The 21,747-nt window shown below is 36.1% G+C and overlaps 1 protein-coding gene across 7 annotated transcripts in view; it reads right to left on the bottom strand.

Moving 5' to 3' along the window:
• The window catches only part of SOX6 (SRY-box transcription factor 6), a 386,149-nt gene that overhangs the window by 148,539 nt on the left and 215,863 nt on the right, over positions 1 to 21,747 (bottom strand). For all 7 annotated transcript variants that reach the window (XM_032188152.1, XM_032188151.1, XM_032188153.1 and 4 more), the window contains 2 exons: positions 6,842 to 7,014; positions 3,337 to 3,405 (listed from right to left, as the gene is read on the bottom strand). In XM_032188152.1, coding sequence (XP_032044043.1) covers positions 3,337 to 3,405; positions 6,842 to 7,014 — 242 coding nt within the window. The remainder of the gene's footprint in view (positions 1 to 3,336; positions 3,406 to 6,841; positions 7,015 to 21,747) is intronic.

Genomic DNA, 21,747 nt, shown 5'->3' with positions numbered 1-21,747 from the left:
ATTTTCATATGCTTAGCCAGACTGATGTCCTCTTTGCACCAGATTGCTGACAAGGGTTTTGGATATGTAATAGGTCTGGAGTAAGATGCTCTAGTAAATGCTCTTTGAAAATACAAACAAACAAAAGCACAACTAAATAAGGCGTTAGAATGGTTAAGTAAGCAAACAGTATAAAACAATGCAAATAATAACCACTAAATGATGAAAATGCTCAGTAAATTAACCAACTAGGTATCCAAGGAAGTGTGTTTCATTTAATATGGATTATTTCCATTTTTATAAAATGTTGATAGAATTTTAAGTCCCATCTAAAGTTATTTCTAATTGTTTAAAGGGTTAAATAAATTGGATGTACTTACTTACGGAAACCATTGTTTAAGAACTAGCACTGTACCTCAGAGGATGATGGAGGTACATTGTGTCTCATGTGATAATAACATTTTATCTCCTGCACACTGGAGAACACACTGTACTTACTTCACGTAGCTGTGCCATGAATAGGGCCATGCCCAGGTAGAATTGGCACCTGGACTACGTGTATTTTGTTGTCTTCTCTAAAGGGGAGCAGCAGGGAAGACTGTTACTGTTTTTTCCTGCATACAACGTATAGATAAAAATCCACACCGTTTTATGTAAGTAATTGTTGTTTCCTGAAAAGGGTTGCTCAAGAGTATTTTTAAACAAATGAACCTTCTATATAAAATCAAGTGGGTTATCATGGGCACAGTTCCAAATTCTACCAGGCCCAAAGAACTAAGCTGAGAATGTAAACGTTTATTAGAAGATTGTTTTTCCCCTCAAGCCACAGAGAGTACGATTTATCTCATCTCACTTCAGATCTCTACACTAAAGGCATCAGCATCCACATCTTTTATAGTTAATGGAGAGAAACAGCCATTTTAGGGAACAATTCATCTGACATATTTTAAACGTCTACTTTAGGACAAGATGAATTACATCCTAAAATTATTCACTCTGCTTCTCTCTGCTCACTATAAAAACAATCTGGATAATTAATTGAGACAATCTATACTGCAGTTATCTACTTTTGATATGATGAATTCCACCCACAATCAGTAGTGAGACGCCTGTCTCAGTACTGAGGTTTCCTGAGAAGATGCTGAGAGGGAGCCTGGGAGAACCAACCCAGCACCTGCCTCCTCGGAGCTCCATCCCACCTATGCCCTTAGAGGACTGCGGTTCTCAAAGAACTGCAACGCTCACACTCAATTCAATAGCAACAAAACCTATTACGAACTGCCAAGGAGACTTAGCAACTAACTTCTCTCCCAAGCAACTCCTGGCTAGCAAACCTGCCAGAGAATAAAGAACCAACAAACAAAGAGGAACCACTTGGCTTACAAGCAAATGGGCCATGTAAACTGGCATTTAGCCTAGGAAACAATCTCCTAACAAGCTTTTCTTAGTAATCTCATTGTAAGACCAATGTACGCTTGAGATGGCATCTGCCCAACATACCTAGTGCTTCATACTGAAGTCAATAATGTTCCTCAGGTGAGGAGAAACTTACTATGAGTCTAGCTAACAAACTGGGAGAGGGAACAGTCCTCTCTGCCTCTAATACATTGATTAGATTCACCCGACTAGCACCAGTAACATTTGTTCCATTCAAATATAAGGATAAATAAAGAACCCAATCTCCAGAGGAACTATGAAATAAAAGCAGCTTATATTGGCAAGAGTTATAAAACAAATATAGGGAAAGATCACTGAGAAATAATTTAGCTCATATGAACAGAGCAATCATTAAAATACTTCTTAGCATATATGTCTGCGAAAGGACACAAAAGAAAACTTGTGAAGGGTTTAGGAAACTTGGGAGAGTTCAGGAAACAAGAGAATGAACCCCCAAGCAGTTCTACGACAGCATCTCCCTGGAGTCAGTGGAAGGGTAAAGCTCCTGGAAAACAGCAAGTGAACTGAAACATGAACTGCCTTGAAACTTTTTACTAGAGAGCAGTAACACATACCCACATTCTCCAAATAGGAACAAAAATGACCTGGTATGATTTCTCTTTTCTGTGTCCTAATTTTTAAAGGAATTTATATATTATAAACTTATCGTGCAGATAACTCTTCTCCATTTAGAATACTCAGCTATGTTTCAGTGTTAGCTTTCAAGTCAAGAAGTTTTTTAATATGATTTTTTGCTTTCTGAAGCTAGACTTGCAAATAACACTTAGAAGAAGACAGTGGGTGTACTTTTTCCTTTCACAGTCCTTACCTTTATGTAGCACAATTCTAGTAGTATTCTTACCACAATTCTATCCTTTATGTACACTTAATATGAACACCAGTCTTCCAATAGGCAACGACAGTAACAATGCTTTAAAATTCAATTGCATCTCTCAGCTCAGGTATCAACATATTTAAATGTTAAACTCATTAAAATCCAACTGCATTATAATATTTGCAAAAGCATTTACATGCATTCCCTTTGGATGAGGAAAGAAAAAATCTTCAGTTTTGGCATCTAACAGCAATCAGCTGATAGTGCAAACCAATAGTCCATACTTACAGGAAATGATTGGCAACACAATCATCTGTTAGACCAAAATGAAATATTTCAATCAAGGAACAGGCCCATGGAAATGCTTTCAAACAAAGTGGGAGACAGAGAAGGTGACAGAGTCACACATCAATATTGTCTATTATTTACATGTCACTCCCTACCTACATATATACTTGAGAGTGAGTCTAGGAGCAGACAATTAAACCAGGTTCTGAGTATAAGTACGGATATATGAGTGCCTGCAGAACACTCCCAGATCCATTAAGGTACAACTTCAACAGCACAAGGAATAGATACCTGTGAGTCTTTATTCATGAGCAAACTGGTCCCAGGGACTTTGAAAAATAGACACTGAGACCGCACTATTTGATAGCCGTTCACTTTAGTTAATAAAATTGAAGACATTCTTCTAACCTCCTTACAAACTCAATTCCATCTTTGTAGGATAATAAAATCTATAAACAATTATTGAATCGCTGCTTTTACTTCACACAATATGTCAAACTAATTGCAGATTTCAGAGTTAAATTATAAGATTTAAAAAATAACTCACAACTTTCAGGAAAAACAAAAAGAAACACACACACACACACCTCTGCTTATTAAAGAAAGTCTCTTTCCACCAAAAATGCATTTGACCATTTGAGAACAATTTCTAAAGACACAAAGACTCTTCCTAAGAGTCTTAAGAGCATCTTCGCTGAAGCTTGTTAGTAAAGCATGTGGCTGCTTTATTTTAAATCCTTCCCACTCCATAAATGGAATTTAAGTATAATCAGAAGAGAGCAATAAAACACACTGACCTGAATTTGCTGCTGCAGTAGATTGATTTTGTGCTGCTGTTGCAGAAGTTGCTGCTGTTGTCTTGCAATCTATTGGAAATAAAACTTCCATTAAATTAAAGCAGTAATATTGAAAATTCAATATTATTGAGTGAAAAACTTCTTTTTAGTTAGTCTTTACTATATTTTTATTGAGCACCACTTATTTCTAAAAAATATGATATTTTAGAGATATCCGTGCATGTGATATAAACATTTTACACTGACATGCTATATGAAAATATAGTTATTCAGTAAGAAATATGTATTTTAAGCACTTAGGCCTCAACTCAGCAAAACATAAAAGCATAGGCTTAGCTGTGTGCATGTGAATAATCTCATCACTATTCAACAAAGCATTTAAGCCTGTGGTGAACTTTGACTATGATGCATTACTGTTAGCTACAATGGGAATGAAACACATGCTTAAAATTAAGTGCTTTGCTGAATGGGGATGGGATTACTCAGGTGCTTAAGGTTAAACACACATTTTCCTGCTTTGCTGAACTGAAGCCTTAGCTAGTATTTATAGATGTTTCACTATTCAGCACAAGCTCCTAGGGCAAGCTTCTCTAACTTCATTCATAATGAGCAGCACATTGCTTCTCTTGTGAATCTCACAGTCTTGGAGCTACTCAAGTAGAGTCTTACTTAGAGTAAAATCAGTGCTAGACACTTAGTAGCTCATTCTCAACACAACACTGTGAAATATGTAGATATTCTTCCTCTCATTTTGTAGATTCAGTAAGTGATCTAGAAAGTAAAGGTTTGATATAACTCTTCTCTAGCACGGGAGAGAAGCAAGTGTGCAGGCAGAACAGAGAGAGACTCACAAGAGAGACGCTGCCCCAGGCTCTCCCAATTCCCCCATGCTCTCTAAAATCAGTATGTGAGAGCAGAAGGGAAATGGGATCCCGCCCTCCAACCACAGAGCTGCTCCCTGCCACGGGTAACGTGGGCTGCAGCTATGGGGGGGCAGCCACAAGGAGCGGAGGCAACAACTGGACAGCTGCTGTAGGAGGGGAATGGCACAGCTGACCGGAATGGGGACAAGACTTGTGTTATAAACAGAGAAAACTAAACAAAAATGCTTTTAGGATGGGAAGGAGGGAAGGAGGGAAGGAAGGAAGGAAGGAAAGGTAACAAGGTACATTTGGAATAAAAGAAAAAAAAGAAAAAAAAAAAGAAAAAAAAAAAAACAACAATCACCCAGTCTTAGTGCAAACTGTTCAGATTAACTCATAAGGAACTTGCAGGTACAAATTAGCAGCTTGTAATTGTGCACTCAGAGATCAAATCTGCCATTTCGTTCATCTCACTTTCTCACCTGGAAATAGCTCTGTCATTTTTTCCACTGCTACGGTTAAAATTCATTTTTGTATGGGGGACCAACATAAAATCTATACATGTTCTAAGTCTGACATATGACCTCAAAAAGACAAACTGAGGTCTGTGATTCTAGGGTGGGATCAAAGCCAAGTGATGCATCGGAAAAGAATTAAGCAACTGCCACAGCCCAGCACACTGATGCCTGCAGCAGGGATCAAACTCCCTTTATGAGCCTGGTGGTTAAATATTTTTGGACAAATCTCCCAGTGAATTCAATAAAAATATGGTGAATGAAGACTGAAGAACCAGGTCCCAGTGTGCTAGTAAAAAAGGTAGCTCAAACAGAGGTGCCTGTGACCCCAGGGGACCTGAGGTCATCTGTTGTCAGAACAGTGGTCAGCAGTGGAGTCTGTGCTTTGAAAAGCAACTCCAATGGTAACCGAGCTACATGTATTTATGTATATTTAACAAACCTATGTGGATGCTTGAGTTAGTGTTTTTCATTAGTAACACGCCGACTGTGCTATTCCATCTTAGGACTGAAATTTAAGTTCTGCTGGCTTTCAGTCCACACATTGTCCATGCTGCTAAAATCTCAGTGAAAGTACTAGAAAGATTGTGATGATTTTAAGCCTCAGAAAGGAATTTCTGTAAATTCGTATTGAAATCAGACACCGAATGGGGCTGTACCACAAGTCAATCTTTCTGGCTGATGCATTGCTTTTCAGCGATCCACAGTACTCTATGTTGAGACTTGTTTGGAGCTGCTGGTGACCTGGCTGCTACGTCACATAGTAACCTATAACAAAGGCAACAGCGAGATCTTTGCTTACTTGCACCAAGGCACTGATCTGTTGCAGTTGCAACTGCTTGCAGACAGCTTTTTGTAGCTGTATGTACAATATAATAGCATTCGAATAGGCATTTCCTAAAGAAACCCAGAAATATACCACAAAGCATCTAATGTCAATGGTGTTCTCTAAGACAGAACAGTACTGTGATAGAAAATGCATCCAATACCCCGCAATGCAATTACCATAGCATAGTCTTGATGTATAGACTTGACACAGTAAAGTAGGGTACACAAGCACCATGTGGCTCAAATTCTGAATTTTATTTGCCTATCGGTTGAGCTACATGTTCGCTTCATTGAGCATGACAACCTAGTTTTAAGTGTCATTTAATTTTCATTTTGAAATATAATTACAAAGTGTTCACTGTAAGATATCACTCGTCTGCAAATGTGTCAAGATTAATTTGTGCTAGCTTATTCACAAGTGTCAATAGTTAATTACTGTGTCATCTCTGGATGGCTAAATGACATTCTAACTTCTGATTTTTTACAGTGTTCCTTTATGTTATTTTCCATTAGGGGATGAGTCCATATTCCTACATGTGGGCAAATACTCAAGCACATAAAATACCAGACGTCACAACTCATTAAAATCAACAGAGCATATATTGCTGTATATATCCTATAAAATACATTTAACTGAAAAGATAATTCTAGTAATAATGTCAGATTCCTAAAAACCACACATTAATTTGGATCTGTCTGATCTAATGCCTGGGGGACAAGTGTATGGGATCACTGTTGTTACACTTTCCTACAATGAGAAAAGGACATATCTGTGGACAACTGTATCTTAAAAAACAAACCAAAACAACAACAAAAAATTCAAAAAAAAAAAATCAAACCTAACTTGTAAAATATATTTGAAACTTTGAGGTTACATTTTTCCGTCCAATTATTTTCTTGTCAAAAAGTGAACGATTTTCATTTTAATGCTTACAGTCTGGCTTACTGGGGGGTTGAAACTAGATGATCATTAAGGTCCCTACCAACCTAAGCCATTCTATGATTATTGGTAACTCCCAAATCAAATCTCAGTGCAAAAAGCAAGAACTGCAAAATCTATCAAATGCAGTTCATTCTAGAAAGAAATTATTTGAATTTCCACACCCCCCTTTTCTCTCAGGATCCTGTAATGTTTTTCTCTGTATGGAAAAAGTACCAATTTCTGAAGATATTTAAGCTCTTTTAACGATTAAAAAATGAAAGAAAAAAAAAATATGAAGGGAAATGCTGAGTAGAGCAATGTTTATGATGAACATTCTACATGAAACATGTACACAGGTTTCTTTCCTGAAGCCTCACCTGTTCTTGCTGTTGGCGAGCAAGGTCCATTTGCTGCCGTTGTTTTTCAATTTGTGAGGCTGCCAGCTTTTTCTGTTCATCATGGGCAGCCAGAAGCTGCTCCCGTAAGCTGATCAGCTGGGTGATCATGGTGGAGAGCTGTCGCTCTTTTTCTGCCAGGCTTTCTGGTGTACCTAAATGTGCAGGAAAGATGTACTGTAAATATGAGATAGACAATAGTTACCAAGCAATATTCACACACACAAAAAAAAAAAAAAAAAAAAAAAAAGGCTGAACTGAATCACCAACATTTCAAGTGGCAGCTTGAATACATATTTTACTAACGAATCCCAAAAGAATCTAGCACATAGCTTTGCTGTGCTCTAAGCAGCAGAGGTTATAACAAAAAATGAAGCAGAAAATATAGGGAGTATTTTTTTATTATTTTTTTTTTTTCTGACAGGAGTAATTAATGATGCACTGTGTACATCATATCTTTTCCATTTAAATCTGCCCAGTGTGATAAATACATTCACAGTTTATTAGACATCATTTTCCTTCCCTTTATATCTATGTATTTTTTTCTAAGTATGCAAAAAATGCTAAAAAAAAATGTAAAAGATGCTGTTCTGTGGAAGAAGTAGTTTAATAGTTTATTGATCGTGTCTCTAAAATGCCCATATATCTGGTTGGTCATTTGGGTAAATGTAAGCTTTGGTTATGGAATATGTATTAAAAATGAGCTCGACTTGTTCCTAAGAGAAATGGCTAACCTGAGAAAACAGCTTAAAAATTTTCATTTAACTTTCAAAGTTTACTCTATAGAGAGCACTTAATTAACATGAAACTACGGTACATTTATTCTTTGCACTAATGATGCTTAATGGTCTGTTTATGGCTAAATTGCATGGGTCTCCTAAGAGTACAGGGTCCTTCTGCAGATCAGTCCAAAACCATCCCATCTTACGTCTGACCACGTAACTTTGTCACAAACAGCAATGTCAGCGCCCATAGCTGAGCCATACAATGCATTTCCCTGGGTGAGCTTCTCAGCCTGCAGCACTAGAAGAGGCAGTATAACTGTGGTGAGGCAGGACTTCAGGACTATGGGAGGAGCATCTGAAAGAGGCTTCCAGTTGGAAATGGGATAAATAAACAAAATGATTGCATGTTGTACGGAAGAACCACGAGTTAGAGAAGAAGCTAACCAAATCAGGTAGTCCTGCCACAATGACATGAGAAATGGCATTAGAGAGAGGGGACTAGCATCCTTCCTTTCCTCCATTCACAACAGGGGATTGTGATTAAGAAGTCACTGGGCTTTCTAAAGAGGAAGAAAAATGTGTGAGGAACAGGACCTGGGAGGGAATGGAGAAACTGTCACCAAAATTATGACTCCACCTTCTTCCCAGGAGTAAGATGGGTATCTTCTAGGGAAGAGAAGAAAGAGGTTGACAGGTTTCATAAGGAGAGGAAAAACAAAACAGACTCTTGCCAGGTCACAAACCCAAGATGCTCTACCACTTACATCGCACTATGACAGCATCTTTATTACTCTTAGACTTTCACTTGTACAAGCGTCATACAAGAAAATCTCTGTCTACATTTGCTTTCTATCAACTGCATGGATTAAGTCATTCACTCTAAACAAAGCAAACTCCCAGATACAAAACGTACCTGTTTTTCTATACAGTACCAAACTTCATTTTACAACAGAAAGTCCTGAAAATATTCCATCTTTTATGCACTATTAACTACCCTAGTTTTAAAAGAAACTGATATTTCAGTGCTCTGTAATGCCAGATCTTGTCTTAGTATGCATGTGACACAGGTCTCTGACAAAGAAACACAAAAAACTTCTCGTGCTGCAGTAAAAGTTTTAGGGGTGGCTAGCACTTTTCTTAGTCCCTAGAAATATGATGGAGGCATGAAGGTAAATCTGAAGAACATCACTAATCAAACTTACTGCAAAACCTTAGTGCGAGATGCACAGCTGAAACAATAAGAGTTCTCTGCAAAAGGCTGTTTCAAAAGAAAATTAAAATTAAAAAAGGATTTTAAAGTAAGCTTAGGCAGGTACGTGGCCAGGAAAATGTTTGCGCTGGAAGTACTGTACTGCCTTGCCAGGATCCATTAGCTTACACTGAGCTCCGTGCTGTTGACATCAGCTCAATTACCTGCGACTTCTGTATAGACTTACATTAACCCTCCTAAACTCCAACATGATTCAGTCTTGGGTATTTTGCACCACGGATCAAAGGTTATTTAGCTGCTTTGGAATATGTTATTGTATACTCAAATTTATATTTACAGATAAAAGACTTCTGCCAAAGAAAAACCATTTGCCCATCATGACGGGAAGAGATCAATCACTCCACCTATTTTAGAAAGCCAATAGGAAGCAACCTGCTGCCTCAAATGATACTTATTGCCATTCACTGCCACCTGGGAAACCACAGCTCGAGACTTCCACATCTGTCAAGCAGCTTTGGCATTGCAATGCAGACCCCTGATCTCTTACAGTCATAAAATATTTTACACACCCAAAGCAGATATTAGTCTCCTGCTCTGCTTCCATATTATTCAGTATACTCTGTACTTGCTTAATAATATGAGTAAAAAGCTACCACAGAGTGCCTGCTAAAGCAATTAAATTTTATTGTTTTGTTATGATTAGTTAAAACTGTTTGATACAGTTGCAGCAAATTTATAAGGTCATTTATTTTTCTTTTCTTTTTTGTTTTTAATTTTATACAAAAGTGGGCAGAAATAACTGTTCTTAGCCAGGAAGTCATAGCAATTGTTTTTCTTTCCTTTTCTTTTTTTCCCCCTCAGAGAAACACATCTAAAATGAATGACCCCATTTAAAATACTCTACTCTTTAATTTGTGCTGTGCTGTGTAATCCAACAACAGGATAGAACTGATGACCACAAAATGTACACTGTGCTCCTGGAAAATAATGAGACCTCCACGAAGCTGCAGGACACCTAACCGAACACTGCTCAAGACAAGAAACAGCGTAAGATGCAGAAAGTCGTTGTACAAGGAGTGTAGGGGGAGGTATAATTTAATTTTAGAGTGGAAAATCCCAACCATTATTTTACAGTTTAAATACCAATAAAAACCAACTTGCTCAGAATGCGGACCAGATTGAGCTGATCTGGCTGGGCCAAGAGAGGTCATCAGTAGCTGTGTGCCATCATCATCTGTTTTGCATCCACTTACTGCAGCAAGCAACGAGATTCCTAAACTCATTACCAGTAAATAAACTTTTTGTGCTGACTAAAAAATATCTATAAATAAAATAAAAATACAGCTCTCTGTAAAATGTATTTGCCATAAAAACAGATAAAACAAAAAGCTTAGTAAAAAAAAATATACAGTAAATATGCCAGTGTCCATAAAATATTATATATCACAGCTCTCTTTTCTGCTCTAATCCTATTCTCCTACTCCAAAGACAGCAGTGCATTTTTTTTCCATGGGGTCTTCCTTATCCCCAAAACACATCTGTCTTGAGTTTCTCTCAGATTTGTCAGGTGGATCAGTGCTCCCCAGGGCCTGCTCCATCTGAAGTATTTTAATTTGACTAAACACCTGATTTATTTTATCTCTCCGATGAGAAAGGCAGTTTGTCTTAATAGAGCCTGTCAGCCTACAGTCCCATTCACAGCAATTTACAGGCAGCCAGGGATGCTGGAAAAGAAGAGTGCTGTGATTCTGTATTTTATCCTCCTCCAGAAAGCACCTAAAAGCAGCTATTCACTGCTACTGCATGTGGCATTTTAGAACTGAATTAGCTTTTTATTCAAGTAACTACACTTGTTGTGAATAGCTTATCTGTAAAATTGCTACATTCACTACTGATTTTATTAACCTTTGGCTCTATCACAAAATGGTCCTCAGTTAGGAAAGACCTTTAAAATTGACACATTTTTCTTAGGGACCTTTATTTCAGTGACTTCAGATACACTGAATTTGATCCATTGACTCCCTTTACCAGCAGTATTTAAAATTTGAAGTGTTGGTGGGAAGTCGATAGTGTTTAAGGACTTTTTTTTTGGTAATGAAAATATTACAATTATTGCCATGAAAGTTCATTAAAATATTTTTTATTTGTGATAGTCTTTTAGATATATATATCCCTGACTTTTTGCTTATTATCAAAGTTCAAAAAATAATTTTATTGCAGTACTATGTTAATTTTTCGTTGTGTGCTTATTGTTTTACCTTTTTTTCCCCCCTCCAGATTGGAGCACAAATTGAGATAAAATGGTCAGATTGAACAGAACTAAGGCATCAAAGAGAACTTTTGAGAAATTCTGGTCATAGGTCAATCTAACCAGGACTAAGAAAATAAAAAAGTAGCTATAAATCTACTGAAAAAGAAAGAAGAGTTCAACTTGTGGTCTAAAATTACATTTAGAAAGAACTCTCTCTGTGACAAAAGATCTACCTTATAGAATTGATCATAATACCACATTATTTCTGGTACACAAAGGAATAGGAAGATCATCATGCATCATATAATAAAATGCATTTAATAAAAATCAGAAGTATCACCTTGCATTTTCTCTACCTAGATTTCTTTAAGTGTTTCAAAGATTTAAAATCTGCTGTCCTGTAACTATAGACGCAGAATATAACTATAGTTCCTACATTTGCCCCTGGTTTACCACCTTGCAACATTCGTATTACCTCTTACTGTATATTCAGACTATATTCAGATATACCAATGAGTCTGCATGTCAACAAACACAGGAGGCTTTTCAGTGTTAAATTTGGAACTGTCCTTGTGGCAAGTTGTCACAAGATAGAAGCAGAGTAATAACTGCTGGTAAGGGAAAAAATAAGCAGGAATAACAAAAAATACACTTCTAGACTTACATAGTATAATTTAAACTAATCTCTTTGACACTCAGCAAAAGAAAACAAGATAAAACCACATATTCTATCAAGTGAATAAAAGACAGAATAATGGAGTCATAAATAAGCCAAAAATTTATAGGTCTGATCCAAAGCTTGCTGAAGTTGGATTATTATCTGTGACACTAAATTACTGTGGGTTCCTGAATGTGCTTGCCTTACTTTCCCGACATGTACCCAGAGTAAAACACTACCAGTCAGAGGTTTTTATGCCTGGTTAGCTGATGTTTCTGAAGGGCTTTGGGATCTTTACACAGGATCTCCACACAGCTGCAAAGTATTATCGGTTCTCTTGAATTCTGTGATGAGTGTAAAGCATTAAAAATATCATCCTTGTTTATGTGTTGAATCTAAACTAGCTTTGGTCCCACATACCTACAGGAAAAACAAATTAATAAATCACAAACTATTATTCTTGTTATGTTTTTAGAATGAATACAGCGTGACTTTTATGAAATCAAAAGAAAGTAATAGAAGAGAGAAGCACAGACTTTGCCAGAAACAAAGAAGAGCTTTAAATCACATAACTACAGTTCCAAAGTATCATCAACCAAAGTAATTCAGCCAACAATCAAAAATGATTTTGAATCAAGTTAAGCAATTTCAGCTTTAAAAAAGTAAAAAAAAAAAAAAAAAAAAAAGCCTTTATAAATCAATTCCTGCTTTTTTTTGTGTGTGTGTGTGTGCGCGTGTGTGTTTTTTAATGGACATTGTTTGAGAAGAAAGCAAAAACACAATGCTAGCCTTAAAAGAAAGTGTATTTGATCTTGGCTGCCCAGAGATAACCTGGTTAAACCATTCTGTCTAACACGGCAGTCTGCAGCACACATCAGATAGGCTGTGATGTCTCTACTTCACAGGCTCTGTCCAGCATTTAGCATTTACCCTTTTTTGATTGGGTCACCTTTTAAATGCCACAAAATAGGGCAGTGAAAGTCAACAAAAATAAACAGGGAAAACAGAAGAAAGTAACAATCTAATGGAAGGGCTTCGGAGATAAAAGTCACTTTGTGAGGGCTGCCTGACTAAGGAGCCCCCTTGCCATTGCAATAGCATCTAATTTGAGTTCTAACTCCAATAGCAGTTTAAAAAGCTTTCCACTCTAAAGGGCCCCAAGTGCATCATAAAGATAAAGCATTTCAGTAGAAAACAGCCACAAAGACCTCTATTATCTTATCAGTCTTTGGTTACAACAGCTGAACCAATATGACTAAGTTCTGAATGACTTTTTTTTCCCCTTCTTTTTATAACATTAGAATACTGGAATTTCTTTATTTCATGATCAGTTAGCAATTGTTGATGTTCCCATATGCTACTGTCCAGTCCTTAGTCAATAAAAAGTTGTCTAAATGCTTCCCATTGTGCTTTGTAGCATCCCAGCGCAGAAGGCAGCACAGCAAACATGTCCAGCATGCAAACCACACCGGATAGGTTCTCTTGGGGAGGTACGAGATCCACCCCCCTTTTTCATTGCAAAACGAGTCTGTTTTTTAAGCTTTCAGCAAGGAAAAATTAATACCCTATGTCCACAAACAATAACGGGAATTAATGTTATGAGGGACTGAAAATGGGCTATAGAGCAAAATCTGTTTGTCAGATTCAGAGAAACAAAAAATGGCTTGAGTTATGACAAAGCATCTCATGTTTATGACGAGGATGAATATGCTTAACTGATGATCTGCAGGATTTGTCCTAGTTTCAAATCCACCGCACTTCAAGTGCTTATTTTGTGCTTCCCCACCCCTCCTTCATTTATTTGTTTATTGATTGCTATTATGTGTTCACTGGGCTTTTTGTTCTGACATCATTTTGTAGCAATTCTCAGGTGTTTCCTGACGAATACCTCATACGTGCAGATTCTTTTGCTTGACTGTTTTTCACAACAGCTCTAACCAAACTAAACCAGCACATTCAAGAGAAAATGCTGCAGTAACCGGATTAGCATAAACTATTTATGTTATTACCAAACAGGTCCAAAACTGTCAAAATAATCTCTGCTAGGTATAGGACCGGATTGAACAGTTTCTGGTCAGTTCACAGAGCAGCACAATGATGCCTTGCCCCATTTTTAGGGATGTGCTAAATCCACAGTAGAGTCCTAAAATGTAATCCGCTTCAGGAATGCATGAAAGAATGTGATGTTAGCCAGAACTTCAGCCTCCCCCTCCTCCAAGACGGCTCCCAAGGAAAAAGCAGAATTTCAACAAATCGATTGGACTTCTCACTCTTTCTTTCACACACATAAAAAAGAAGACCTGTATCTGAAATAAGCATTGGAGGACTTTAACTATGCTTAGAGATTCTGGTACTAAACCATATACCCGATCCTATTTTAAAACTGCTCAAAAAAAAAAAAAAAAAAAAAAAAAAAAAAGACTTTTGCCACTTTCTTGGGTTGATTCTCCAATTTCACTTGTCATCTTATATTCTAAAGAACACCAGAAAGTACATATTAAGTGTTAATTCATGCATGTGCATGTGGAAGACAATTTTTCAAATCAATTATTCCTAGGGTTTTTCAGCAGCAAGTAGAGATTCAGTTATGAATGTTTTAGTGTTTGAGTGGTTTTAGAAATGCTTCATATATACTCAATAATATCTGTTAAGACCCTATGTGGGGAAAAATGTGATAATAGTGCATATAAACAGGGAAATACATATTATACATTCCAACTAAAAACTCACAGCCAACCTGTTCTTGCTGAAATAGAATATAATGATACAGCAGAGGCCACAGGCTGTGAGTAATCTGTACAGTGATATAAACACTAAAAGATGATGTAAAGAGAAAAGAAAAATGAATAGTTTTATTTTGTTAACTGAGAAGGCTGTAGCCCAGGGCATAGCACTCCAAAATAAAATGAACATGGTGGTGTTATATAGAGAGCAAAACTTGTTTTATTATTATTAATATTATTGACTCTAACTCTCAATTCCAATGCTTTATAAAGAAAAACCTTTACAAGCAAGGGAGGAAGAAAGCTAGTCTATTTATTTAAGGTACTCACTCAGGACTTGAGAGTTGAAAAAAATTCCTGACCTTCACTTTCAGGTTTTTCCCATTTAACTACAGTTGACAGAGCTTCCTTAGCTTGGGAAGCAGGGTTACTCTAAGGATAGGAACAGTAAGGATTCCGAACTGTATTTGTGGGCCATAGAACAGAAGGAAATAGGATATTAAGTGAATATATATTCAAAAGGTAAAGGAGGTATATTGGAAGTGAAAAGAATTGATAAACAGAAAACCTAACCCAGTCATGCAATTGTATAACATTTCCTCTTCTATAGAAAAACAGAGTGCAGCGAAGGGACAAGGGGTAACAGTTTTAAACTAGAAGAGGGTAGGTTTAAATTAGATATAAGGAAAAAATTCTTTACTATGAGGTTGGTGAAGCACTGGCACAGCCTGCCCAGAGAAGCTGTGGATGCCCCATCCCTGAAAGTGCTCAAGGCCAGGCTGGATGGGGCTTTGAGCAAACTGCTCCAGTGGGAGCTGTCCCTGCCTGTGGCAGGGGGTTGGAACTGAGTGGGCTTTAAGGTCCCTTCCAATCCAAACCATTCTGTGGTTCTATGCCAGAAACTGTGTTAATAAGGATGGCAGAAAGACATCATGCACAGTAGGAGTAAACTTTTCAGACAAGAATCTTCTCTGTGCAAACATGTTTACCATTGGTTCTTTGTTTGTTTGTTTTTGTGGATGTTAATATCTTAAGTCAAAATAGCACAAGATTGGTTCACCTTTTACTTTCGGAGAACACAGATTAAGCACAAAAAGAATGTTATGTCTTTCTCAAGTTCATATGAGAGTTATAGAAAAGGTCTGAAAGTTAAATCCTGTAATATTTCTCATTGCAAGGGCTGTACAATTAGCCCAACTCAATAGTCCTATAGTGCTTTAAGTCCTCACAAAAGAAAACAGGGAAAGTATCACAGGGAAATGGAAATATTCAATGTTTCTTCTTCTAAAGACTGGACCACAAACACTGAATATTAGAAAAAATCAAGTACTTCAAAACCAATGATGTTCGCAGTGCCTGTTCATTACAATGGAACTAGCAACTCATTGGGACTAATTGTCTTTTCACATTATTTAACAAATATTTGTAGCTCCATACATTTCAGTAGAAATACCCTTCATTCTCAACAATATGAAACTGATCAAGACATTCCTGTGAATGCAATGTGTCCATATAAACCATACACAGCAAGTCAAGCTTCACTTTACCCATTATTTTATCTGTGAACATGACTCAAATCACACGAATCCTTCCATCAGCTTTGGCTGACTTTTGTGGTTATTAGAAATGAATAGCATATATGTTAAATTAAAAATGCCAAATATCTTATCACTGAACATTATGGAAAAATGTTATTATTTTTCAGTTTCTACGCAATTCACTGTATGTAGAAATGTTAGTAAGGAAGTCTCTAAATATACATATCTTCCATAGCACCCTTAGGTTTGAGAATACTTTGTCCTGACAGTATCATTTGAGGATGACATACACAACTGTACACAGTATTAGAATTTCTAAATACTCTTTCTTATGAAATTCTTGACTCTCTCCATGAGCAGCTCATAGCTTAATGTGAAACTGAGAATTAGGAGGTGCTTAAGCAGAGGAATACTGCCCTGCTTGGTATCTCAGCTTCCGAGGAATTCCAACACAATGGCATTTTGCCCTTAACAATTTTATTATCCTTTCTGGATTGTGCATTCTTTTTTTCTTTTTTTTTTTTTCTTCTTCTGACTCACAAAATTTACTGAACAGAGGTCTACTGCACTAGCAGTAGCACTGTATCTTAATTTAGTTACGTATCATTTTTGATATTTGAAATCAATGGAAAAAAACCTAGCCTTCATTTACAGAAAATAAGAAAAACTATTTTAGTTCTAGTTGAATATTTGCACCTGTGCCTTGATGAGGAGGGAGGGATGGTCTGACATGTGAATGCTAAGCCATCTCTGTTATTCATATTATATGCTTCTGTAAAAGGTGTGAGAAAGATACTTTTTTGTACCTTCCTATTTTATATATGAAATGAAGATATTATGTTTTGCTTATATATAATCATAGGTAGTGTCTCCTTTGGAATTACAATGTTGAGAGTCACAACTGATGACAGCGTGGAATAAGTAGGATCTTATCAACGAACACGCAAAGATTAGGAGTCTGCTGAAGAAAAAAATGTAAATGGAGAGTTCAGGACTGATTTTAAAATTGCTCCATTTCATTGATTGTTCTTTCATAACAGAGCACAGCTGGATAAAAACCATTTTGTTTCCATATTCAATTTTAAGTTTAACAAGTGATTTCTGGGTACCATGCTACTCTTCAAAATGAGTCTTATTTTTTTATTATGTAAACATGATACAATTCCAAGTGATCTATACAATTTTTCATTCTTTTTAAACTAGTATTTCTTCCTGTTGCAGTGCAAGTGTAAAAAAGCACTTTTTTGGAAGAAAGAACTCTCCAATTAAAACTTGTATCTTCAATCACACGGATGAACTGAATATCTGTTCTAATAATCTTATTCTGGAAAGAGAATTGTATATGTACACTCATAAAAATGTCTGGAAGGAAGCTGAGTTTAGAGGAAGTTAGTTTAATATCTCATCTGATGAGCATAGCTCAAATGAATTAGATGACATTAATTTTCCTGCATAACAGGACTTAGTTACTTGCGATTTCTTTAGCTGCTATTTGTCTTTCATAGAAAATGTTCATGATGTAAAAGAAGTTTTTCCTTGTTTTTTTTCAGTCTTTTCACATTGTCTCAACTACAGATTAATAATGAAGATGAAAAAGAATCACATGTTTTTATTAAGTTTCCCATTTTAATCAGCAAGCTATTAAAAAACATCCTAATAGCATTTTTTCTGCTTTTTGTTGCAGTGTTTTCGGAAATAACATGATTCTTCTCTTTAAATAGTGAGGAGCATTCTGCACTGTAATATCTGTGAACGTGTTTGTGGGGTAACGGTAAGAAAAGGTGACGAAGTCCATTCAGCTTTTCTGTACTACTGCAGTTGGACACCTGCAAATCAGGTGAAAAAATAAATTTAAAAAAAAATCATCACTGTACGCTCTCGTGGTGCTGATTTAGTTTCCAGAAGGATGTTGTAGTGCCTTGTATATAACCTGGGCATCTGTGTCTTAGGAAGTCCATGGCAACAAGGACAGGAATTAATCCATTTCTCTGTGGGTGCAAGAATGGACAAGACCCTTTCCATAGATGCCACTGCAGCATTTTTATAAAAAGGTAAATAGATTTACCTATGAGGAGCCCACTCCAAAACACTTTAGTAATCTTGCCTCTCTACCTATACACAAAATTATAACCTATTTTGGGTTTATGAGTTATAACCTGTAACATAATGCATTTTTTCTACTGTATCCAGAATGCCCAATATACATGCGAGAGAAGATGTGCCCCTGTGAAATGTATTCTGACTTATGATGTTGCAGTTACTTTCTACATCTTGTTAAATAAGTTACTTCCATGAGATTTTAGTTAGAAGTTATTAGCTACACCACTCAGAAATGTCTAAATATGAGTATTAGTACTGCAAGATTTATATACTTTAAATATAAATTTTAATTTTGATCTTAATTACATGTTCATCTTTCATGTCTTACAAATACAAACAAGTATATCAATGAAAAACTTATATTTGCCTCTGAAGATTTTTATTGCCTCTGGTGATAAGTAATGAAGAAGCAAAGTTTATTGCAAAACAAGGACATTAGCATACCCTGTCTATCATGGAAGCTGTAAAGAAGAAACTTCCTACTTCATCTGAGAAGAGACAATTTAGTCAAAAGCCTTTGATATGTATGGAAAAGCAACAACATTTTATACATCTAGAATGTGCCCACAGAAGTCAGTTGAAGGATTTACACTGATTTCAGTGGGCTTTGAAACAGGTCCATTGATATGCTCATTAATAATGGTATTAGGTGGTCAAAACTGGAAGCTTCAGGCTTGTAAATCTGAATATTATTTTAAATATTTACCATTATTTTAAATTTACCATTATTTTATATTATAAATATACCCATTTAGCAGAGCATATTAATGCTACAATTATGAATTATCTTATCTTTTGTAATAACCACAGTCTCTCCGTATGGGTACGAGAAACAAAAACCAAAGAAGGAAACAATGCTTGTTGCTCCCTCACGATTTAATTAAAAAAAAAAAAAAAAAAAAAAAAAAGGCAAGAAAAATAAATAAATAAATAAATAAATATGAACCCATGCTGGAACAAATTAGATTTCTATTAAAAGCTTGTTGTGGTCCTATGAAATACACTACCAAATTATCAATCCAGTTTTCTAACTGCAGAAAAAAACCTCCTAAATCGCATTAACCAGAGCACAAAAAAGGTGGCCTACATTTACAGACTGAAGTTCCACCCATATTCTAACAGTGTTCTGGTATAATTATACTCTAACCACAAGCATGAGTATGTTTAGCCAGATGTTTCTTAGAAGCAACTGAAAGTACAGTTGGAAATTTTCTTAATTCAATTTATTTGAATACCTAGCTGATCACAAACCAAAACATTTAACACAACCCTTCACTACAGAATCACTGGTAATGAAACTCTTCACAGTCCCAAACCAGAATGCAGTATCATGTTATTTCATTGCACTTATATACCTATAAATATATACGTATTCTACAACTCTGGCAGGGTAAGTCAGAAAGAAAACATAAATACTGATTATTCCAAAGCCTTAATGTAATTTACTATTCAAAGGCCTGAACTTTAGGCACAATCTAAAGATAATTCAGAAAAAAACTTGAAGCATTGACTGTATGTTGGAAACACATCAGGAGGTTTCTGAATTCCATTATCACAGCATTCAAATTCATTGCATTATAAATAGTCCTGGGATATATTTAAGAAATCAGGATCCCCTAATTGTTGCTCTCTCCTTACAACAATAAAAATCTGTCCAAGTTGTATTTTTGTTACTTTATTTCTACAGTGACCACAATTCCATGATTATTTTTCCTTCTTAACAAGGCACTAAAACTAAAAACAGAAGCAAGAAAACATTTCTATGGAGACTTCTCTCAAGTTGTCTGAAAGTTAATCATCTTCCTTTTAAGTGTCCCATTAAAAAAAAAAAAAAAAAAGTGAAAAAAAGATTTATGTCCCAAGCAACATACCCATTGCAACTCAAACCAATGTTTGTGACAGGTTTCTAAGCAGTTACATCAGTGTACCTCTGATGCTGAGATACTGTCAACTAAGATGAAGGCTAATTATGACTGCAAAATAATTTTTCACTTAAGCAATTTCTTTTATGGTCATTTGTGCTCTCTGAATTTTAAATATGCATCAAGATTTAAAACTGACAGCATCTGAGAAGATCTCAGGGATACATCCAAGTTTCTTGGACAAATACGTGTTTCTTGGACCTTAGTTTTCTCTGGGAAAGGTATTCAAATGGATTTAAGTCTTACTATTATGGATAGGTCTCTGGCTGTGTTTTAAAAAAGACATTAAGCATCTATTACCCATTACTCAGGTGATGTCTTATTCAGGTGATAGATGTGTCTAAATTATACAACGTCACCAGAAAAAGTTCTCAGAGTATTTTCACCCAGTGGACCCAGAGCCATGGAATATCTTCCTAAAAGATGCTGTGGGTTTGAAGAGTTTCTTTAAGCTCAAGGGGAGACAGGACAAGGATTTGGAAGGGGGAAGAGACCCAGCAGAGTGATCCCTTGAACTGAAAATAGCCAGAGGCTGGGATAATGTTAGTGTGAAAGTATTATATATGCTCCCTCTGTTTTTTTTCTTGTTCTTGCGTGTCCATTCATGACTACTGTTGGAGTCAAATGGATGTTTGGCTGTTTTGTCCTCTTTATATAAAATATTTGTCCTTTTTTCTCTGAGTTCTTGGGTAGCACTTCTAGCCCTTCAGACACAGTATTTGATTACTTTTCATTAAAATGTTTTCCTTGTATGGGAATTCATACCTATGGATCAATCAACTTTCTTTTATTAACATAAAGGTAGTTTCATTTGCTCTTGTGATCTACATCAGCTAGTGGATAAGAGAATCTGTATCTGTGTGAAGATGTATATACTGAGGCTTAAGGCTGATGCTTCAGTTAAAATTTCTAGTTACTCACTTTGAGTTTTAGCATAAAAAGGGTTTCAACTGAACCCTTACAGCTGCTTCTAACATATACCCATCAATACATTATGTTATCGTCATAATTCCAGGGTATCAAAATAAATATAGTCATAAATTGAAGTACTGTTGAAAAACTGCTGAAAGACCTTAAGTATTTAGATATTACCTCCTAGAGCTCATTAGTACTTTGATAACTTCAAGGTATCAAGGATTGCATTCATTTTCAAATTTTAAAATTCTTTCCTGGAGCTCTTTCATTATTGGCTTGGTATTTAACAGCAAAAATGAGGGTTTTTCCTGTTCTTGTGCACATTAAATGCTGTGTCTCATCAGCTAAGCATGCAGTAAGCCTTCAGTTTATCTCATGGACTCAACATATACTGACAAAAGTCTATCTGAGAAGACCAGCTAGCAGAAGAGGATGAATTTGATGTTTAAAGACAATACAGAAAATGCATTTAATAAGGCAACACCCACACACACTTATTCAAAATTTATCTCCCAAATATATATATTTTTCTACTAACTCAAGTACTCAGTATTGCTTTAGGTATTAATTCTCTGTATGTACTTTAAGAAGGGTGACTTTCTCAATTGCTCAATCAACTGTTCAACTTCTAAACACCTACTATAACATAGCTAACACTGACCAGAAAAAGTTCTCCTGGAAAAGCCTGTAAAAGTACACATGGCAAAATCATTACCTCGTTTACCAGCTAACCCTCTAATTCTCACAATATCGTTTAACCATTTTCTGTCTGTCAGTCAAGAACAATAAACAAGTGTCATATATCCGCAGTTCATGAATAACAGAAAAGTAACTCTTTAAGAGCTC

Source organism: Aythya fuligula, chromosome 5 (genome assembly GCF_009819795.1).
Source record: "Aythya fuligula isolate bAytFul2 chromosome 5, bAytFul2.pri, whole genome shotgun sequence".
Lineage (NCBI taxonomy): Eukaryota > Metazoa > Chordata > Aves > Anseriformes > Anatidae > Aythya > Aythya fuligula.
This window is presented reverse-complemented; position numbering and strand designations above follow the sequence as displayed.